The following is a 13,044-nucleotide window of genomic DNA, read 5'->3' on the forward strand; positions in this document are numbered from 1 at the left end:
ACAGAGCTATGTCAACTAAGAACAAAAAGAGGCATAATCAAATTTCAAGACTACTTGGATCAACAGTTCAAGAACAACCAAATAGCAGTTCTAATAAAAGATTTTAGAAAGCAAACATAAGTACTTTTTTTTTTCAAAAGCAGACTAGAGATCTTGCGACACAAGCACTATACAGTAGCAAAAAACTGAGGAGTTCAAATGAGTTAAGACGCAACGCAAAGGTAAGCCAGAATAAGGCTATTTTGGCTTGTATCTTTCTCAGAACTGTTCATGAAGACCAAAGAGTAAATAAATAAATAAAATAAAATCAGGCAAAACACGAGGCCACTATTCTCAAATCTGAGGAAATGCCTTGTATGTCATCCACACACAGTTATTTAAGGCATGTTAGCCTCAAAATACACCAAACCTGTACTAAGTTACGCCTAATATACAGTGCACTACATAAGTCCCAGGAAGAAATCTTGGGAAGTTTGCCATTATGTCAAAGGAGTCACTTCCCTCAAGCTGAAAAATGTCTTTAATTCAAAAACTCAGCAACCAGTTCTGCATGCTTATTCTGCTTTTTAGTTGTTATTCTTGTGAGTTATTCCACTGAATTCAGCAGGACTATTTACAAATAACACTACTGCCCTGATTCAGGAAAGCACTTAACTACCCTTTACCTTCAATTAGGATTTTCCCTGTATTGGGGAACTTTGGCATTTCTTCTGAGTGCTTTCATGAATGGGAGAAACAGCATCTAATGATAACCTCTTACATACAGATTTGTGCCTACTAAGTCAGCTGGTCCATGGGCTGAAGCATAAAGGCCAGCTGATAAGCATTTTGAAAGAACAACCAAATGTGTTAACTCTCTTAAGGTTTTCAAATGGTGAAAGTACTAACAAACAAAGCAACACAACTGACTGACTCAGGAACTTGTAATATTTCTAGAATTTTACACACATAAAGGAAAAAAGTATATGGGAACATTTTACAAATAAATGGGAAAACAGACTTTATAAGGGAGCCAAATTGATAGTAGTACATGTACAGTGACAAATCTAAGCCCCCAAAAACCCCATTACAAAACAAAAAACTGAAACTGACTACTTATTAGTGGACTCGTGATATAAGAGCAACAGGCATTTAAAATAGTGCAACAGTGAAAAAACAGATACAAATCCTACTCCTGAAACTCTCTGAGACAAGCCAAGTATGCAATTGAATCAGATCAGCAAAACTGAACGTTAATATTACAGTCTTAATCTAAACAAAAATGAATTATGTCATTCTTTTACAGTATGCAAGTGAACTTGTGTCCTTGTTCTTTAAAGTAACTAGCACAGTTTATCTATTCTCTTTAATAATGCAATTTAATTTACCAAAGGTTCATATTAAAAATTTATCTGACTACAGCAGTTAGAGTCACCTAGACATTTTGTCATAGTTAAACATTAGCTTTGCAGTACATCACAAATTCCCTACTGTGAGTCTGAGACCTGTTTCATATAGAAACGCTCTGAGCTTCCAATTGACATTACATTTAAATGAGTCAGTAACTGTGCACTGAATAAAAATATCTGTCAGTTATTAAAAGTGCAGTGACTTATTCAACAGCAATGTTCAAAAGAGACAAATGCAGTATAACACACATTAGTGGTCACAAAGGACTGCCATTTTTGCTTTAGCAATTAGTTACTCAAAATACACTCCAATAATCATAATATTTTCACCTCTAAGAATAGTGTTAGACCCATTAAGACTATGTAAAGTACTCACACATGAATAGAAAAGCTGACAAAATAAATGCGAACCCAAAATGATCACTCTAAACTATAGCAATGTCAAGCACCCAACATAGGCAACATACAATACAGTTAATGTCATTCCAGAATTTAACAAGAATTCAGCTCATAGCATTCTGTCATAAAACTAAACTTCTCTCTCATGTCCCAGTCTGTTCAAACAGCTCATGTCATACGGTACCAGGTAAGTGAGGCAAGCTAGATATGGACTTGGAAGGAATGCACGCCAACCACCAGAACCGACTTTGGAGCAGATACAATACCTTCTTTGCTGTGAAGCAAAGTAGAAAAATTGAAGGGCATAGGGAAAAGGTCAGATAGCCACCTTCTGCTGATGGGAAATTATAACACGTACTTAACAAAGCTCTGAACTATGCGGTTTCAATACCACGGAAATCTTCACAAAGACCTACATAATGATAAAACTCTCCTAGGAGGACTTTATCAGCTTAAACATTGTTATAACAGGACAAGAATTCCAAAGATTGGCTCATTAAACGCTAGAAGTAGTACAAGTGCCATAGTGAAGTCTCTTAAATTTTCACCCCAAAATTGTAAGAAAGCTAGCCCCACTATCAAAACCGCAGACAGCTATTTAACATTCCACCAGTGTAAGACAGGGTTTCCTACCTCAGCTTTGCTGGCAGCCAGCGTTGTCAAAACCTGAAAATTACAGGAAAAATGCATTAGTATTGATTCATCAAAACAGGAGTGGGATTAATTTGCTTTTGAGGTAACTGACATCAATTGGTTGTTATGGCTTGAGGGAACGGAACTGAAGAGAACTGTCTTTCATGCTGTGAGGAGACTATTCACCTCTCACGCACATCAGAAGGCAAAACCAGGTATAAATTAAGAGTACAGTAATATTCAAGAATATTGGGTAAAAATTTAGGAAACATACCAAAACAGAACTGGAAAAATATTTTTCTATTTTTACTACTTTTTAATTTGTTTCTGAACAGAAATGATGAGTAATACAACTATAAGCTATTCTAACACATCAAGACAATTACCAGGATATGCTTTGAAAACAAGCCAGCTTAGTTTCATGGTGCTAGAAGCAACAGAGACTTTGAAAAACACATTCCATGTAAAGTGTGACAAAGAAAGGTTTGCCAGCTTCTTCTCACTAGTGACGTACTGTGCAGGTGTCCAGGTTTTGGCAGCAAGGGAGCTGCAGGGGCCCCTGTGGGAAGAGGCCGGGCCCTGTTCCAGTTCTGACTTAGAGCAACCAAGGCTGCGCTTCACACAAACATACTTGTCTCCTGAACAGCCGTGGAACTGCAGCAACTATTTCTCTCTGCCAATCAAGGAATTAAATCGAACTTTGTATCTCTCTAGCTTTAGACACCAAACCATAACTAAGTCAACTACTATCACAAACCTGCACAAAATTCAGTTCGTGTGATACAGATGCAATTATCGTTTATATTAAAGTAACTTTTACACTTTAGACACCGATATACTCTAATATTATAGGTCAAATAACACACATGAAGTTAATAAGCTGTTATTAGACTATGAAGGCTGTTAAACTGCGTTTCTAAAACAAAAATCTTTGTTAGAACTTTATGTCACAATATTGTCACAACCTTACTAGGTTGAAAAACCCTTAATAATCTCCTCACAAATTTAAGACTGACACGTAGCTATAATTCTGTCTACATGAGAATAGATCTTTCTTTATATTGGTGTTAATAATCTCTTTTAAAGGATATCACCAATTCTTCCCAGCTTTTAGGAGTAGGAGAGGGAGTGACCGACCGTGACTCAGTTTGAGGGGAGGGGAAGGAGAGCACAGAGCATTTATTGAATGGAGCTCAGCCTGTATAGCAAAAAAGACAATTTGTGTGCAGAGCTGCTGTTCAATGGAAGACATCTGTGGATTCATCAAAAAATTATTTCAAAGGAATTCAGGAATAGAAATGAACTCCTGTCACATCACAACAAGGTACCTGCAATCACAAACAGTTATTTAATTTAACCTGATTCAAAAATATTCAGCTCCATTTGAAATGTGTATCTTTTGTCACTAATAGGATTTTTGAAGACTATTCAAGAATTTCTCTCACACAAGCAGAACTTACCTTATTTAAATTCCATTTATTTACAAACAACCTATCACCTTTTTTTTTTGTTATTCCTCTTCATCAAGATTCTTTAGCGTTAACAGTTATTCTTCCTTTCCAACACAAACCTTACGTAAAGTGATCGCATCTATTCTCTGCTAGCATTCCATCAGGCTTAATATGTCACTCTATTAGTGTCCCCTCACAAGAAGGTCTTTCTACTGATAAACTCAGTAGAGTTACACCCTACTTACTACAATTTAATTACATCTTTCTTGGAGGCAAATGACTAAAACCATATATTGTAGAGGATATACCCAAAACCTAGCTTAACTTAAAACACCAGAATCTGGAGTGGAGTTTCCTGAAGCTCTCATAAATCTTGCTTTAAACCATCTTTCAGAGTTGCCTGTGTCTCTCTATCAACTATGTCAGTAATGTGAATATAACTGAACAATGTGACTATTCCAAACAAGGACTCACTAATGCCTTACAATATAATTACTCTTCTATTTTAATAATTCACCTTGTATGTCCAAAGACTGTATTTCTCTTTTATACAGCTTATCTTCCTGCTGCTTTATAGTCATCCAGTGGTCAACTGGACCACTGGACATATTATGCCCATATCTTTCTTCTCCAAGTTACTGTCTGATAAATCCCTGTTCAGCAGTTGAATTCCAGTTAGTTCCTAGAAGCATGACCTTTTACTTGGTATTACTAACATTAATTCACTTCTTTCATTTCAATCTGCTAGACCATCCATCTCTTCCTGGATAACATACCAGGCTCTTCTATATTAGCAATTCCTCCCAGCTTTACATTTTTATCAAATTTCATTAGCACATTCTTACGCCAAGCATACTAATGAAAAATTATCAAATGAAATGACAAATAACTCAATACAGTGACACTGCTAAGAAAAGCATTATTTTGAGCAATGCAGCACTGTGCTGACATCTGTACAGCAGGGCAGGTTACCAGGCAGTCATACCAGAGCTACATTAGTGAAATACTTCACCAGCCCTAGCTATACAGCTGAGAAAACTGTATTGTATCCAGGCTGGACACAGAGATATGAACTTATCCTGAGATATTTCTGAAAACTCTGTAAAGTGATCCTCATAGCAGAGGGACTATGATCTTTAACAGTATACTCATCACTATGTAAATGGAGACAGAGATGGAGTGTTTCTATTTAAAATAATGACATTCCTTGAGCTACTCTTTAATTAATAAACAGTAAAACACATTCATTTAATATTATAGGTCAAATAACACTCATGAAATTAATGAGCTAACTGTTGTCAGTCTGTGAAGGCCTGACAATTACCTAAAAGATTTAACAGAGGGTTTTTTTAAGTTTATGTATCTTAATGCAGTGAACTACCATTCTATTGGTATGACTGATTTCTTCCTCCCCCTTACCCCTAGCCCCCTCCCCCAGTTCCTGAAACTTACAATTTCTAGACCAGCAGCTGTATCTTCTGTCACGTTTGAGAAGTCAGTGAATGAAGACACAAGAGGAAGTGTAACGTGTATGACAAAGAATAGCAGTTCGGAAGTCATTCTTTGCTATAGGCTTTTGCAAAAAATGTCTGTATGTCACAGTGTGATTGCTCAATTAAATCCTCTGAGAAGGTATTGCCAGATATCGAGCTCCTTAAGCAGAGCACCCACTGAGATCTGTAGCCAAGTCACCCAAGACACAAAACCAATTTATTCATCCCCTTCCTGGGCAATCCTGGGTAAGGAAGTACCTACGATTATATCTCGATAATAAGCTAATTGTTACAGAAGGAAAGGAGTGGGGACAAGACAGCAAGAGCTGGAGAGTAGACAATGTGCCTGTCACAACTAGTTGATCTTGTTTTATAAGGCTGGTGGCTTCCTTTGTAGATCACCCTACCTGCAATAGCCTATTGTTCTTACTGATGATTTGTATGAAGTATGATGTTCTTTCACTGTCTCTTGCTGTCCCCCCTGACATTTTATGTACTAGTTAAGAACGCAGCAATTTCATCAGGAGAAATCACACCTTGGGTGAGGGATTCCTGTCTTTCTCACAATAATCCCTCTGACATAAAAAACCCATGGTTTTATGTCACTTTCTCAGGGAAGCTGCTATTTATTTTTCTTGTGCTAGAAGCTATACATGACTGACAGAAAACATCCTTAAAATGGCTTTTTTGCTACTCGAGAAAGTTGCACTCAATTCAGAACTTCCCATTCTACTTAAGGAATCCTGTGAATACTGACAAAAATGTAGATATGGTGACAACACTGCAAATACAGTCAACAGTCTTTTAAACTGTTCACTGTTTTCAGTGTTTAGAAAGGTCATATCTTCAGGTGCATGCATACGTAGTTCCTACTCTCCAGAATTAATTAAAAGGATAGTATTTGCCATTCTAAAACAGCATCCAAATACTTGCTATTTGTTATGTACCTCAAGCCAGCACCTCACCACAAAGACCTAAAGGAAATCTTCTTGAATGAAGAAAGCTCCTGAAACATGAAAGTGGAAAGCTTATTTAATGTAATTTTTGTATTAAATATATACGAAATTCCCTGTGTAAAAGCTCAAAGATAAAAAAGCAGGAAAAAATTGAAAGGGACATATTATGAGCCAGGATTCTTCTGTATCACTTGCCTGAAAGTCAGTAACCATTTCACTGAATGTCTCATCTCATCAACATGTGAAGCCCTTTTTCTGTGTTACTCGTTTTTCCAGAGAAGATATTTTCTTCCTAATTTTTTCAGCTTCTCACATCAACCTGAGTCCTGTACATTTTAAAAAACACGGTTTTCACCTTTGATATCCTTCCACCTTCCTAGGCTCCTATCGAATGAGAGAAGGCTTATTTCAGTCCTAGTCCAGGAAAGAAAATGCATGCAAGTCCTTCACTGTCTGCTCATGTTTAGCTCATGTTGTTTCAAACTCACATAAGGCATGCATATGTGCTATGTTATAAGAACACTCATCAAAAGAGCTGCAACCAAATGTCCTTCAGTTCAGTGAGCATCTTTTTGTGCTTAACTGCGAACATCATCTATTTCCAAAGCAGGATTAAAAAACCCAAAAATGCTGCAAATAAACATTCACAATAAGCTTAAGAAAACCATCTCCTGTACTTTGGACTTTAGAAATTCTTTTGGAATATTAGGCAAAGAGGATTTTGAGAACAAAGAAAATATATAAACCTAGAAGAAAAAAATTAACAAGACTGGAATTGTCAATGACAAGACAGAATTGGTTTTATGTCTTTTTCTTCCACTACTGACGTTAGTAAAGCGACCCGAGAGCTTTATTCAACAGACAGATATTCTAGAAAGTGATTTTATTAGAATACAGCTTTTGATGTAAGCCACCTCTCATGTTTTTGCAGGGCTGTTAGAAGACAAACATGAGTATCGTTCACGTCAGACAGCACGACTGAACTTTTGTGTAGGGATGAGTGGAACATATGGCTGAATGTGCAGGTCATGTTTCATTCAAGTTCTGCCATGAGAGTCAGGAAAGTAGAAGACAGTGAGTCAAGTTACATTTCTTTTTAGAGACAAGAGTTTCCTTTCTTAGATATAAAATACCTGACCAACAAACAATTCTGGAAGAGACTGTGTCACTCTCACTGTTAACCAATACCTCCCCTGCTTAAGCAGTCCTGAAACTACTGCAGTAAACACACCGACAAGATAACTAATTAAGTTTTGCACTGACAAGGAGATCAAGGGCAGAAATTTGACAAGGTTTTGTGAATGGCTTGGCATTTATCTAAACAAATGTGAAATACTACTTTTAAAGGTTTGTCTCACTGAGCTTAGGCAGTTTTAAAAATTACAATTTGATAATCACTGTGCTGCAACCTTTTATTAATTTCTGAATTCACTTGTGGGTTGGGACAGATGTAAGATTGATTGTCCATTGGTTTTTCCCCTTTTTCATTTGCCTACAGCAGTCCCTATTCTTACTCCTCAGGATTCAGAACATATTTCTGATTGTGATTCACAGTCCATGGCACTGAACAGAATTTGAGCTGTTGCAGCTATTTTGTGACAGGTGTGCGAAGAAACCCAGCCTTATGCTGAGTATTCTTCACTACTTCTACACTCCATTATGTGAACAATTACCTGCAGTATCACTGGTTCACTGCGATAAACAACTGCAGTGGAACAGGAAAAAAAAAACCACCAAGCCTACCCCTTTATTAGTATCGCAATGTAATGTCTGACACTTTTAGAGTTGAGAAAATAAAAAAAATTAAGCAAAACCATATTGTAATACTTCCTAAAGCACTATGCCTACGAAACGTGAAATTCTAATGTATCTAGCCAAATTTAGTGAAGTAATCATGATAAACAGAGCTATGAATCTAAATTGTTCTTTTAACACATTTAAACATCTCTATCATAAGCATACAAAAATACACATGCAAGAGATATCACCTTCTTGCTAAGTCAGTTATGAGTCATTCGTTTTCATTCACCTCCTTCTTGCTTTCTAAAAGCAATGCTGGAAAGCAAAGTAAAATTCACTTTTACATCCATGTTCCTTAGACTACCAAGAAACCCTGCACGTCCAGTTATAAATCTAATCCTTAATGGTCCCAAAAGTGGCTGAGTATCAGGAAGGTGGAACTTGATCCAAAAATGTTAACTCATGTAGGTTGTTTGTTTCATTTGTGTTCTTAATATTGTTCTGATTAATGCTCAGATAAAGCTCTAAACTAAAACACTTTTTTAAATTAAAGTCTTGGATTTCTTCTTTAAAATGGCTGTGAAGGCTTTAAGAGGTCTATTTATAGCAACTCCTCCCTTCACGATAGTAAGCAAGCTAGCCAAATTGAGACTCTCCAGAAAAGAGAAATTTTGGTGTAGTCTCAGATGGACTATCGCCTGGGCAATGAAAATAAACAACTGTATTTTTAAAAGCTGAAGTTTAATTTTAAAGAGTCATCTGTAGATTAAGGCAGCTAATGAAATCTATGTGCACGCACACATACATACACAGAAGTGCATGAACCTCAAACTCAACTGGGGCTGATGGGCCATGGGCAAGTGAGGCTGCTCAGAGCAATTAAGGCTCATTAGTGCCCCCAGGTTCTGCCCAAAGCTGGGATTGCTGCTGAAGTGAACTGCTCAGCACTGAAGCCTGCCAATTCATGGCTATGTTGTCTTTCAGGCCACGGTCCCACAGACATTTTATGCTATTGTGAAGTAGCTCTGCTGCGGCAAGTATCTATCCCATTCTCCTCCTGCCCTTGGCCATTTTCCATATGACTCCATGCTCTCTCCTTATCCCCAAATAATTATTCTGCTAGAATAAGCAGCTGTGTACACCAAACTGGACAGGGAACTCGACTTAAAACTAGCAGCCCCACAGAAGCTATGTGGGTAAAATGCTCTTCCTTCAGCACTTGCTCCTGAAAGCACATTTGAGAAGTTACTTGAATATACTGCAGGGTCAGCTCTCTGGGTCTTCCAAAATGCTAAACATAATATTCTATCTATGGCTGTCACACATGACTGCCCATTAAAAAAATCCAATATATTAAAGACATACATGGGTGGAATGTGCTGAATGGAGAACAGGTGGAATCAAGACTCATATTTCATAGATATGTATCTTTAATTAAATTTTGCTCAGTTTACTGCTATGGACAACAGCATTAGATTACTCCAAATTTATGGAAACTCGGTAAGTATACAGGTAACCATTTTAGCAGCTGGTGGAAAATATATCTGCCCTTAACTACTTCATAACAGTATTTGTGATGCTCAGTTAATATTGGCTGTTTAAGATCTTTCAACTAAATTTGCTATATAAATCAGTACGCAAAATATGGAGTAGTTATCATGGATAATTCACTTCATGTATGAAGTCTCAGTCACAATGTCTTTTTTTTTTTTTAAATTCTGTAGGGTAATCAGAGTAAACTCTGCCAAATAAGTAAATAAATGGAAAACAAGCCCCCAAACATTTGTTTTAACTAACATATACAATGTTCTTCATGAAATATGCTATATATTTGTGTGTCTGTTACAAAGCAGTTTGAAAATGACATGGTTTTCTCTGAAATTTGAACTCACTTTTAACAAAGAAACCTGCATTGGACTGGTTCCTCTTTAATATGGGGAATAAATCCCATTACTCTTATAATGAGAGAAAATGTCAGTGCATAATAAGTTGACTATAAAAAGTAACGAGTTTTTGTATGTAGTACAAACAAATGGACTTTGTCAGCTGTCCTTTTAAAAGTAAATTTAAACCTACTTTATCCATACCTTTAGCAAAATATCCACATATACTGCTGCATTATACCCTATGATAATCTTTGCAATTTCCCTAAGTTAACCAAAACTAAGATTTCGTACTTCTTAGACAGCAGAAGTTTTTGAAAAATCCAGAGCGTAACTGCAATAAACTATATCTGAAATTCAAGGTAAACAAAGCATTTTCAAGTAAATTGTTGAGCCACTACAGCTTTTCCATGGATTCTGGTAAATATTACATTAATGCTCCCTGCTTACTTTCTTAACTCAGCAAGAAGGAAATTAACCAGAATATAAACACAAAGATCTCTGGTGATTTTTTTTCACATGTCAATAATTTTATAAGGCTATAGAGTACTGCGGCAAGAGGACAGTATGAAAAGCTAGCTATGAAACAATTCCCTTACCATCCCTGCCTCACAACAGCCCAGCAGCACTACTAGCACTATTCATTTCACCTAGGAGCAATAAACTCAAATTTTTTGGAATGTCCACATTATGCCAGAATAATATAAAAATAGATGATGAAGCAAAAACGAGATAGATTTCGCTCCAGTATCCTGCAGTAGCTGCCATAATTGCACAGCTAGCTCATTATATAAAGTCAGTCCCTTGAGCCTACCATGTCCCAGTTAAGCGACAGTAATAGAAAGCAGCTGTACGAGGACATTAGGTCAGCAGAATCATTAGCCCCTAAAATTGCATCACCATCACTCCTCTTTGGCAGCAAGGCTTTCACACATCATCAGGCTCCTAAACAGGAGGTCAAACATTATGATGAACTTAACCCAATAACTCCATTAACAATGAACTGTGGCTCGCAGCTCCAAGGAAGTCCACATCTCTGGAAACTTTCAGGAGTTTAATGAATTTCAGTTGCCCCCCTGTGCCCTCACCTCCTCTGCCCCTGGGGCTGCTCTGGGAATCTGGTAAAGCTGACTAGAAAAACGCCAGTGCTCAAGGGAACACCCCGTTACCTTTTGTTTCCTTGGGGTTTGTCATATAACAACAAACAAGAACCGCCTACTGTTCGGAAAACGCAAGGTGTGTAAAGATGCCGTAGCAGTGACAAATTCCAAACGTCACCAGTTCACAGACCACAGGAAGGCGACACTACAAACAGCAGCTGCCGCGTGCCACGAGGAGCGCGAGCTGCCTCAGAGGGTTCCGCGCCCGCGAGCCGGGTGTGTGAGGGAGCACGTGGCAGCTCTCGCGTTGGGGGGGGGAAGGCCGCGAGCGGGGCGGTGCCGGCGGTGCCGCGGGCGGTTCAAACCGCGCCAAGCCGCCTGTGCCGGTCCCCGGACAGCGCGTGAGGGGCCGACGAGTCCGGGGCCACAGCGGCCCCTCGGCCCCCAGCTGTGGGGGCAACATGGCCTGACTGGAAGTTAGCCCACCAGCGGGCCCCTCTGCAGCACAGCTTTTTATGAGTACAATACCCTTACTCAGAACAGCAGCCATATCGTTACGAGTTAACAGTTTTAAGTGGATTGTTTGAAAGATGTTTGTCGTTTTGAGGGACAATAACGGGAAGCAGCACAAAGTACTTGGGCCAGATCCTCAAGTGACGGAAATCAGCATGGCTGTGCTGTAGCCGATTGCCACTAGTTGAAGAACTGGCCTAGTACATACATAAATGCCCATATTCCAGGGGGACATGTTGCCTCCTACATAATTTATACAGCTGTGCTTCAAGGCTGTGAGGCACAGAAATGAAGACAAAGTTCTTTGTCAATGCTCACATGCATTCTGATTAAAAAGGAAGCCTGTGAAGTTAGCCAAGGTTTTCTGAAGTCTGGACGCTCATTTCCACCTCTTACGGGGGTGAGTCAAAGTGTCCCCAGTGGGCCGAACGTTTCTGCAGCACTTAGGTAAAGCAAGGGCCCTGCCTTTGTGGTCGTGATGAGTTTCAGTCAGAAAAGCAACAACCCTTCTATCAATGTCAAAGACTAAACAAGTTTGACTATATGCTGATGTTCTTCAAATTGTTTCTACTAGCAATAGTTCTGGATGGTTTGTTTTGGGGAAATTAATGATGATACACCAAGGTCGTTGTACTTCTGCTGTAGTGAACAGATGTTAACATATTAGTGCCACCTTCCTGTGCTGCACTAAGCTAGAGCTACTCCTGGTTGTCATTGTATGAGGTGAGGCAAAACCAGCCAAACAAAAAAGCCCAGTCTAATAAATTCAGTCTAAAATGCAAACAATTTAAAGAAAAGAGCTACTGCACTTTCAAAAGCCATCACTCTGTATCATCCTCATCAAAACACGCCACTTTTTTTTTAAATCACCTCAAAGCTAGCAAAACAATAAGAATCCAAATCTTTTCTCCTCTCAGCAGTACAGACCATTTCCAATGCCATTTGTAAGCTGCCTATTTATTCCTGACATTCACAGCTTGACTATATCTCCAGTTCATGTTGCTCTATTACACCGAGGTAGAAATAATCAAGTATTTTTCCATCTTTTTGCGGGGAGGATTCAGAGCTCTGTTAAACTGGTATGAGATTATTGTGGTAAACTCTGCATAGGAGTAAGCCACAAATACTTCCAAAGACTACAGTTAGTAGAGAAGGCAGTAGCTTGCTGACTGGGAGGGAGGAGGACTGGTGTAAGTGATGTACAAAAGGAAAATATAAGACATTTTGACCCATAAATCCCTGTTTTCGGGTCTTCTTTAAACCAAATTTCCTTCCTCCTCTCTACACCTTATATCATACCATGGCAGTCCCAGACTGTTGAGGTCTTTGATCTAAGCTTCCCATTTTTGTTTAAATTGTCTGTTGTTGTCAGGATATTCTTAGCAAGGCAACATTTCCTATCTAGTCCACTGGAGCCTGGTCTTGGTGATCTTTGGGTTATGCTACAAAAGACGACTTCTCAAGCTGTTCTGGGGCAGAGGACAGGAG

At 38.5% G+C, this 13,044-nt stretch overlaps 1 protein-coding gene across 1 annotated transcript in view; it reads right to left on the reverse strand.

Annotated features, from left to right (window-relative positions):
• Positions 1 to 13,044, reverse strand: part of RBFOX1 (RNA binding fox-1 homolog 1) — a 1,343,363-nt gene that overhangs the window by 1,027,637 nt on the left and 302,682 nt on the right. The window contains exon 3 of the mRNA XM_050906339.1: positions 2,421 to 2,453. Coding sequence (XP_050762296.1) covers positions 2,421 to 2,453 — 33 coding nt within the window. The remainder of the gene's footprint in view (positions 1 to 2,420; positions 2,454 to 13,044) is intronic.

The sequence above is a fragment of the Gymnogyps californianus genome, chromosome 15 (genome assembly GCF_018139145.2).
Source record: "Gymnogyps californianus isolate 813 chromosome 15, ASM1813914v2, whole genome shotgun sequence".
In the NCBI taxonomy this organism is placed as follows: Eukaryota; Metazoa; Chordata; class Aves; order Accipitriformes; family Cathartidae; genus Gymnogyps; species Gymnogyps californianus.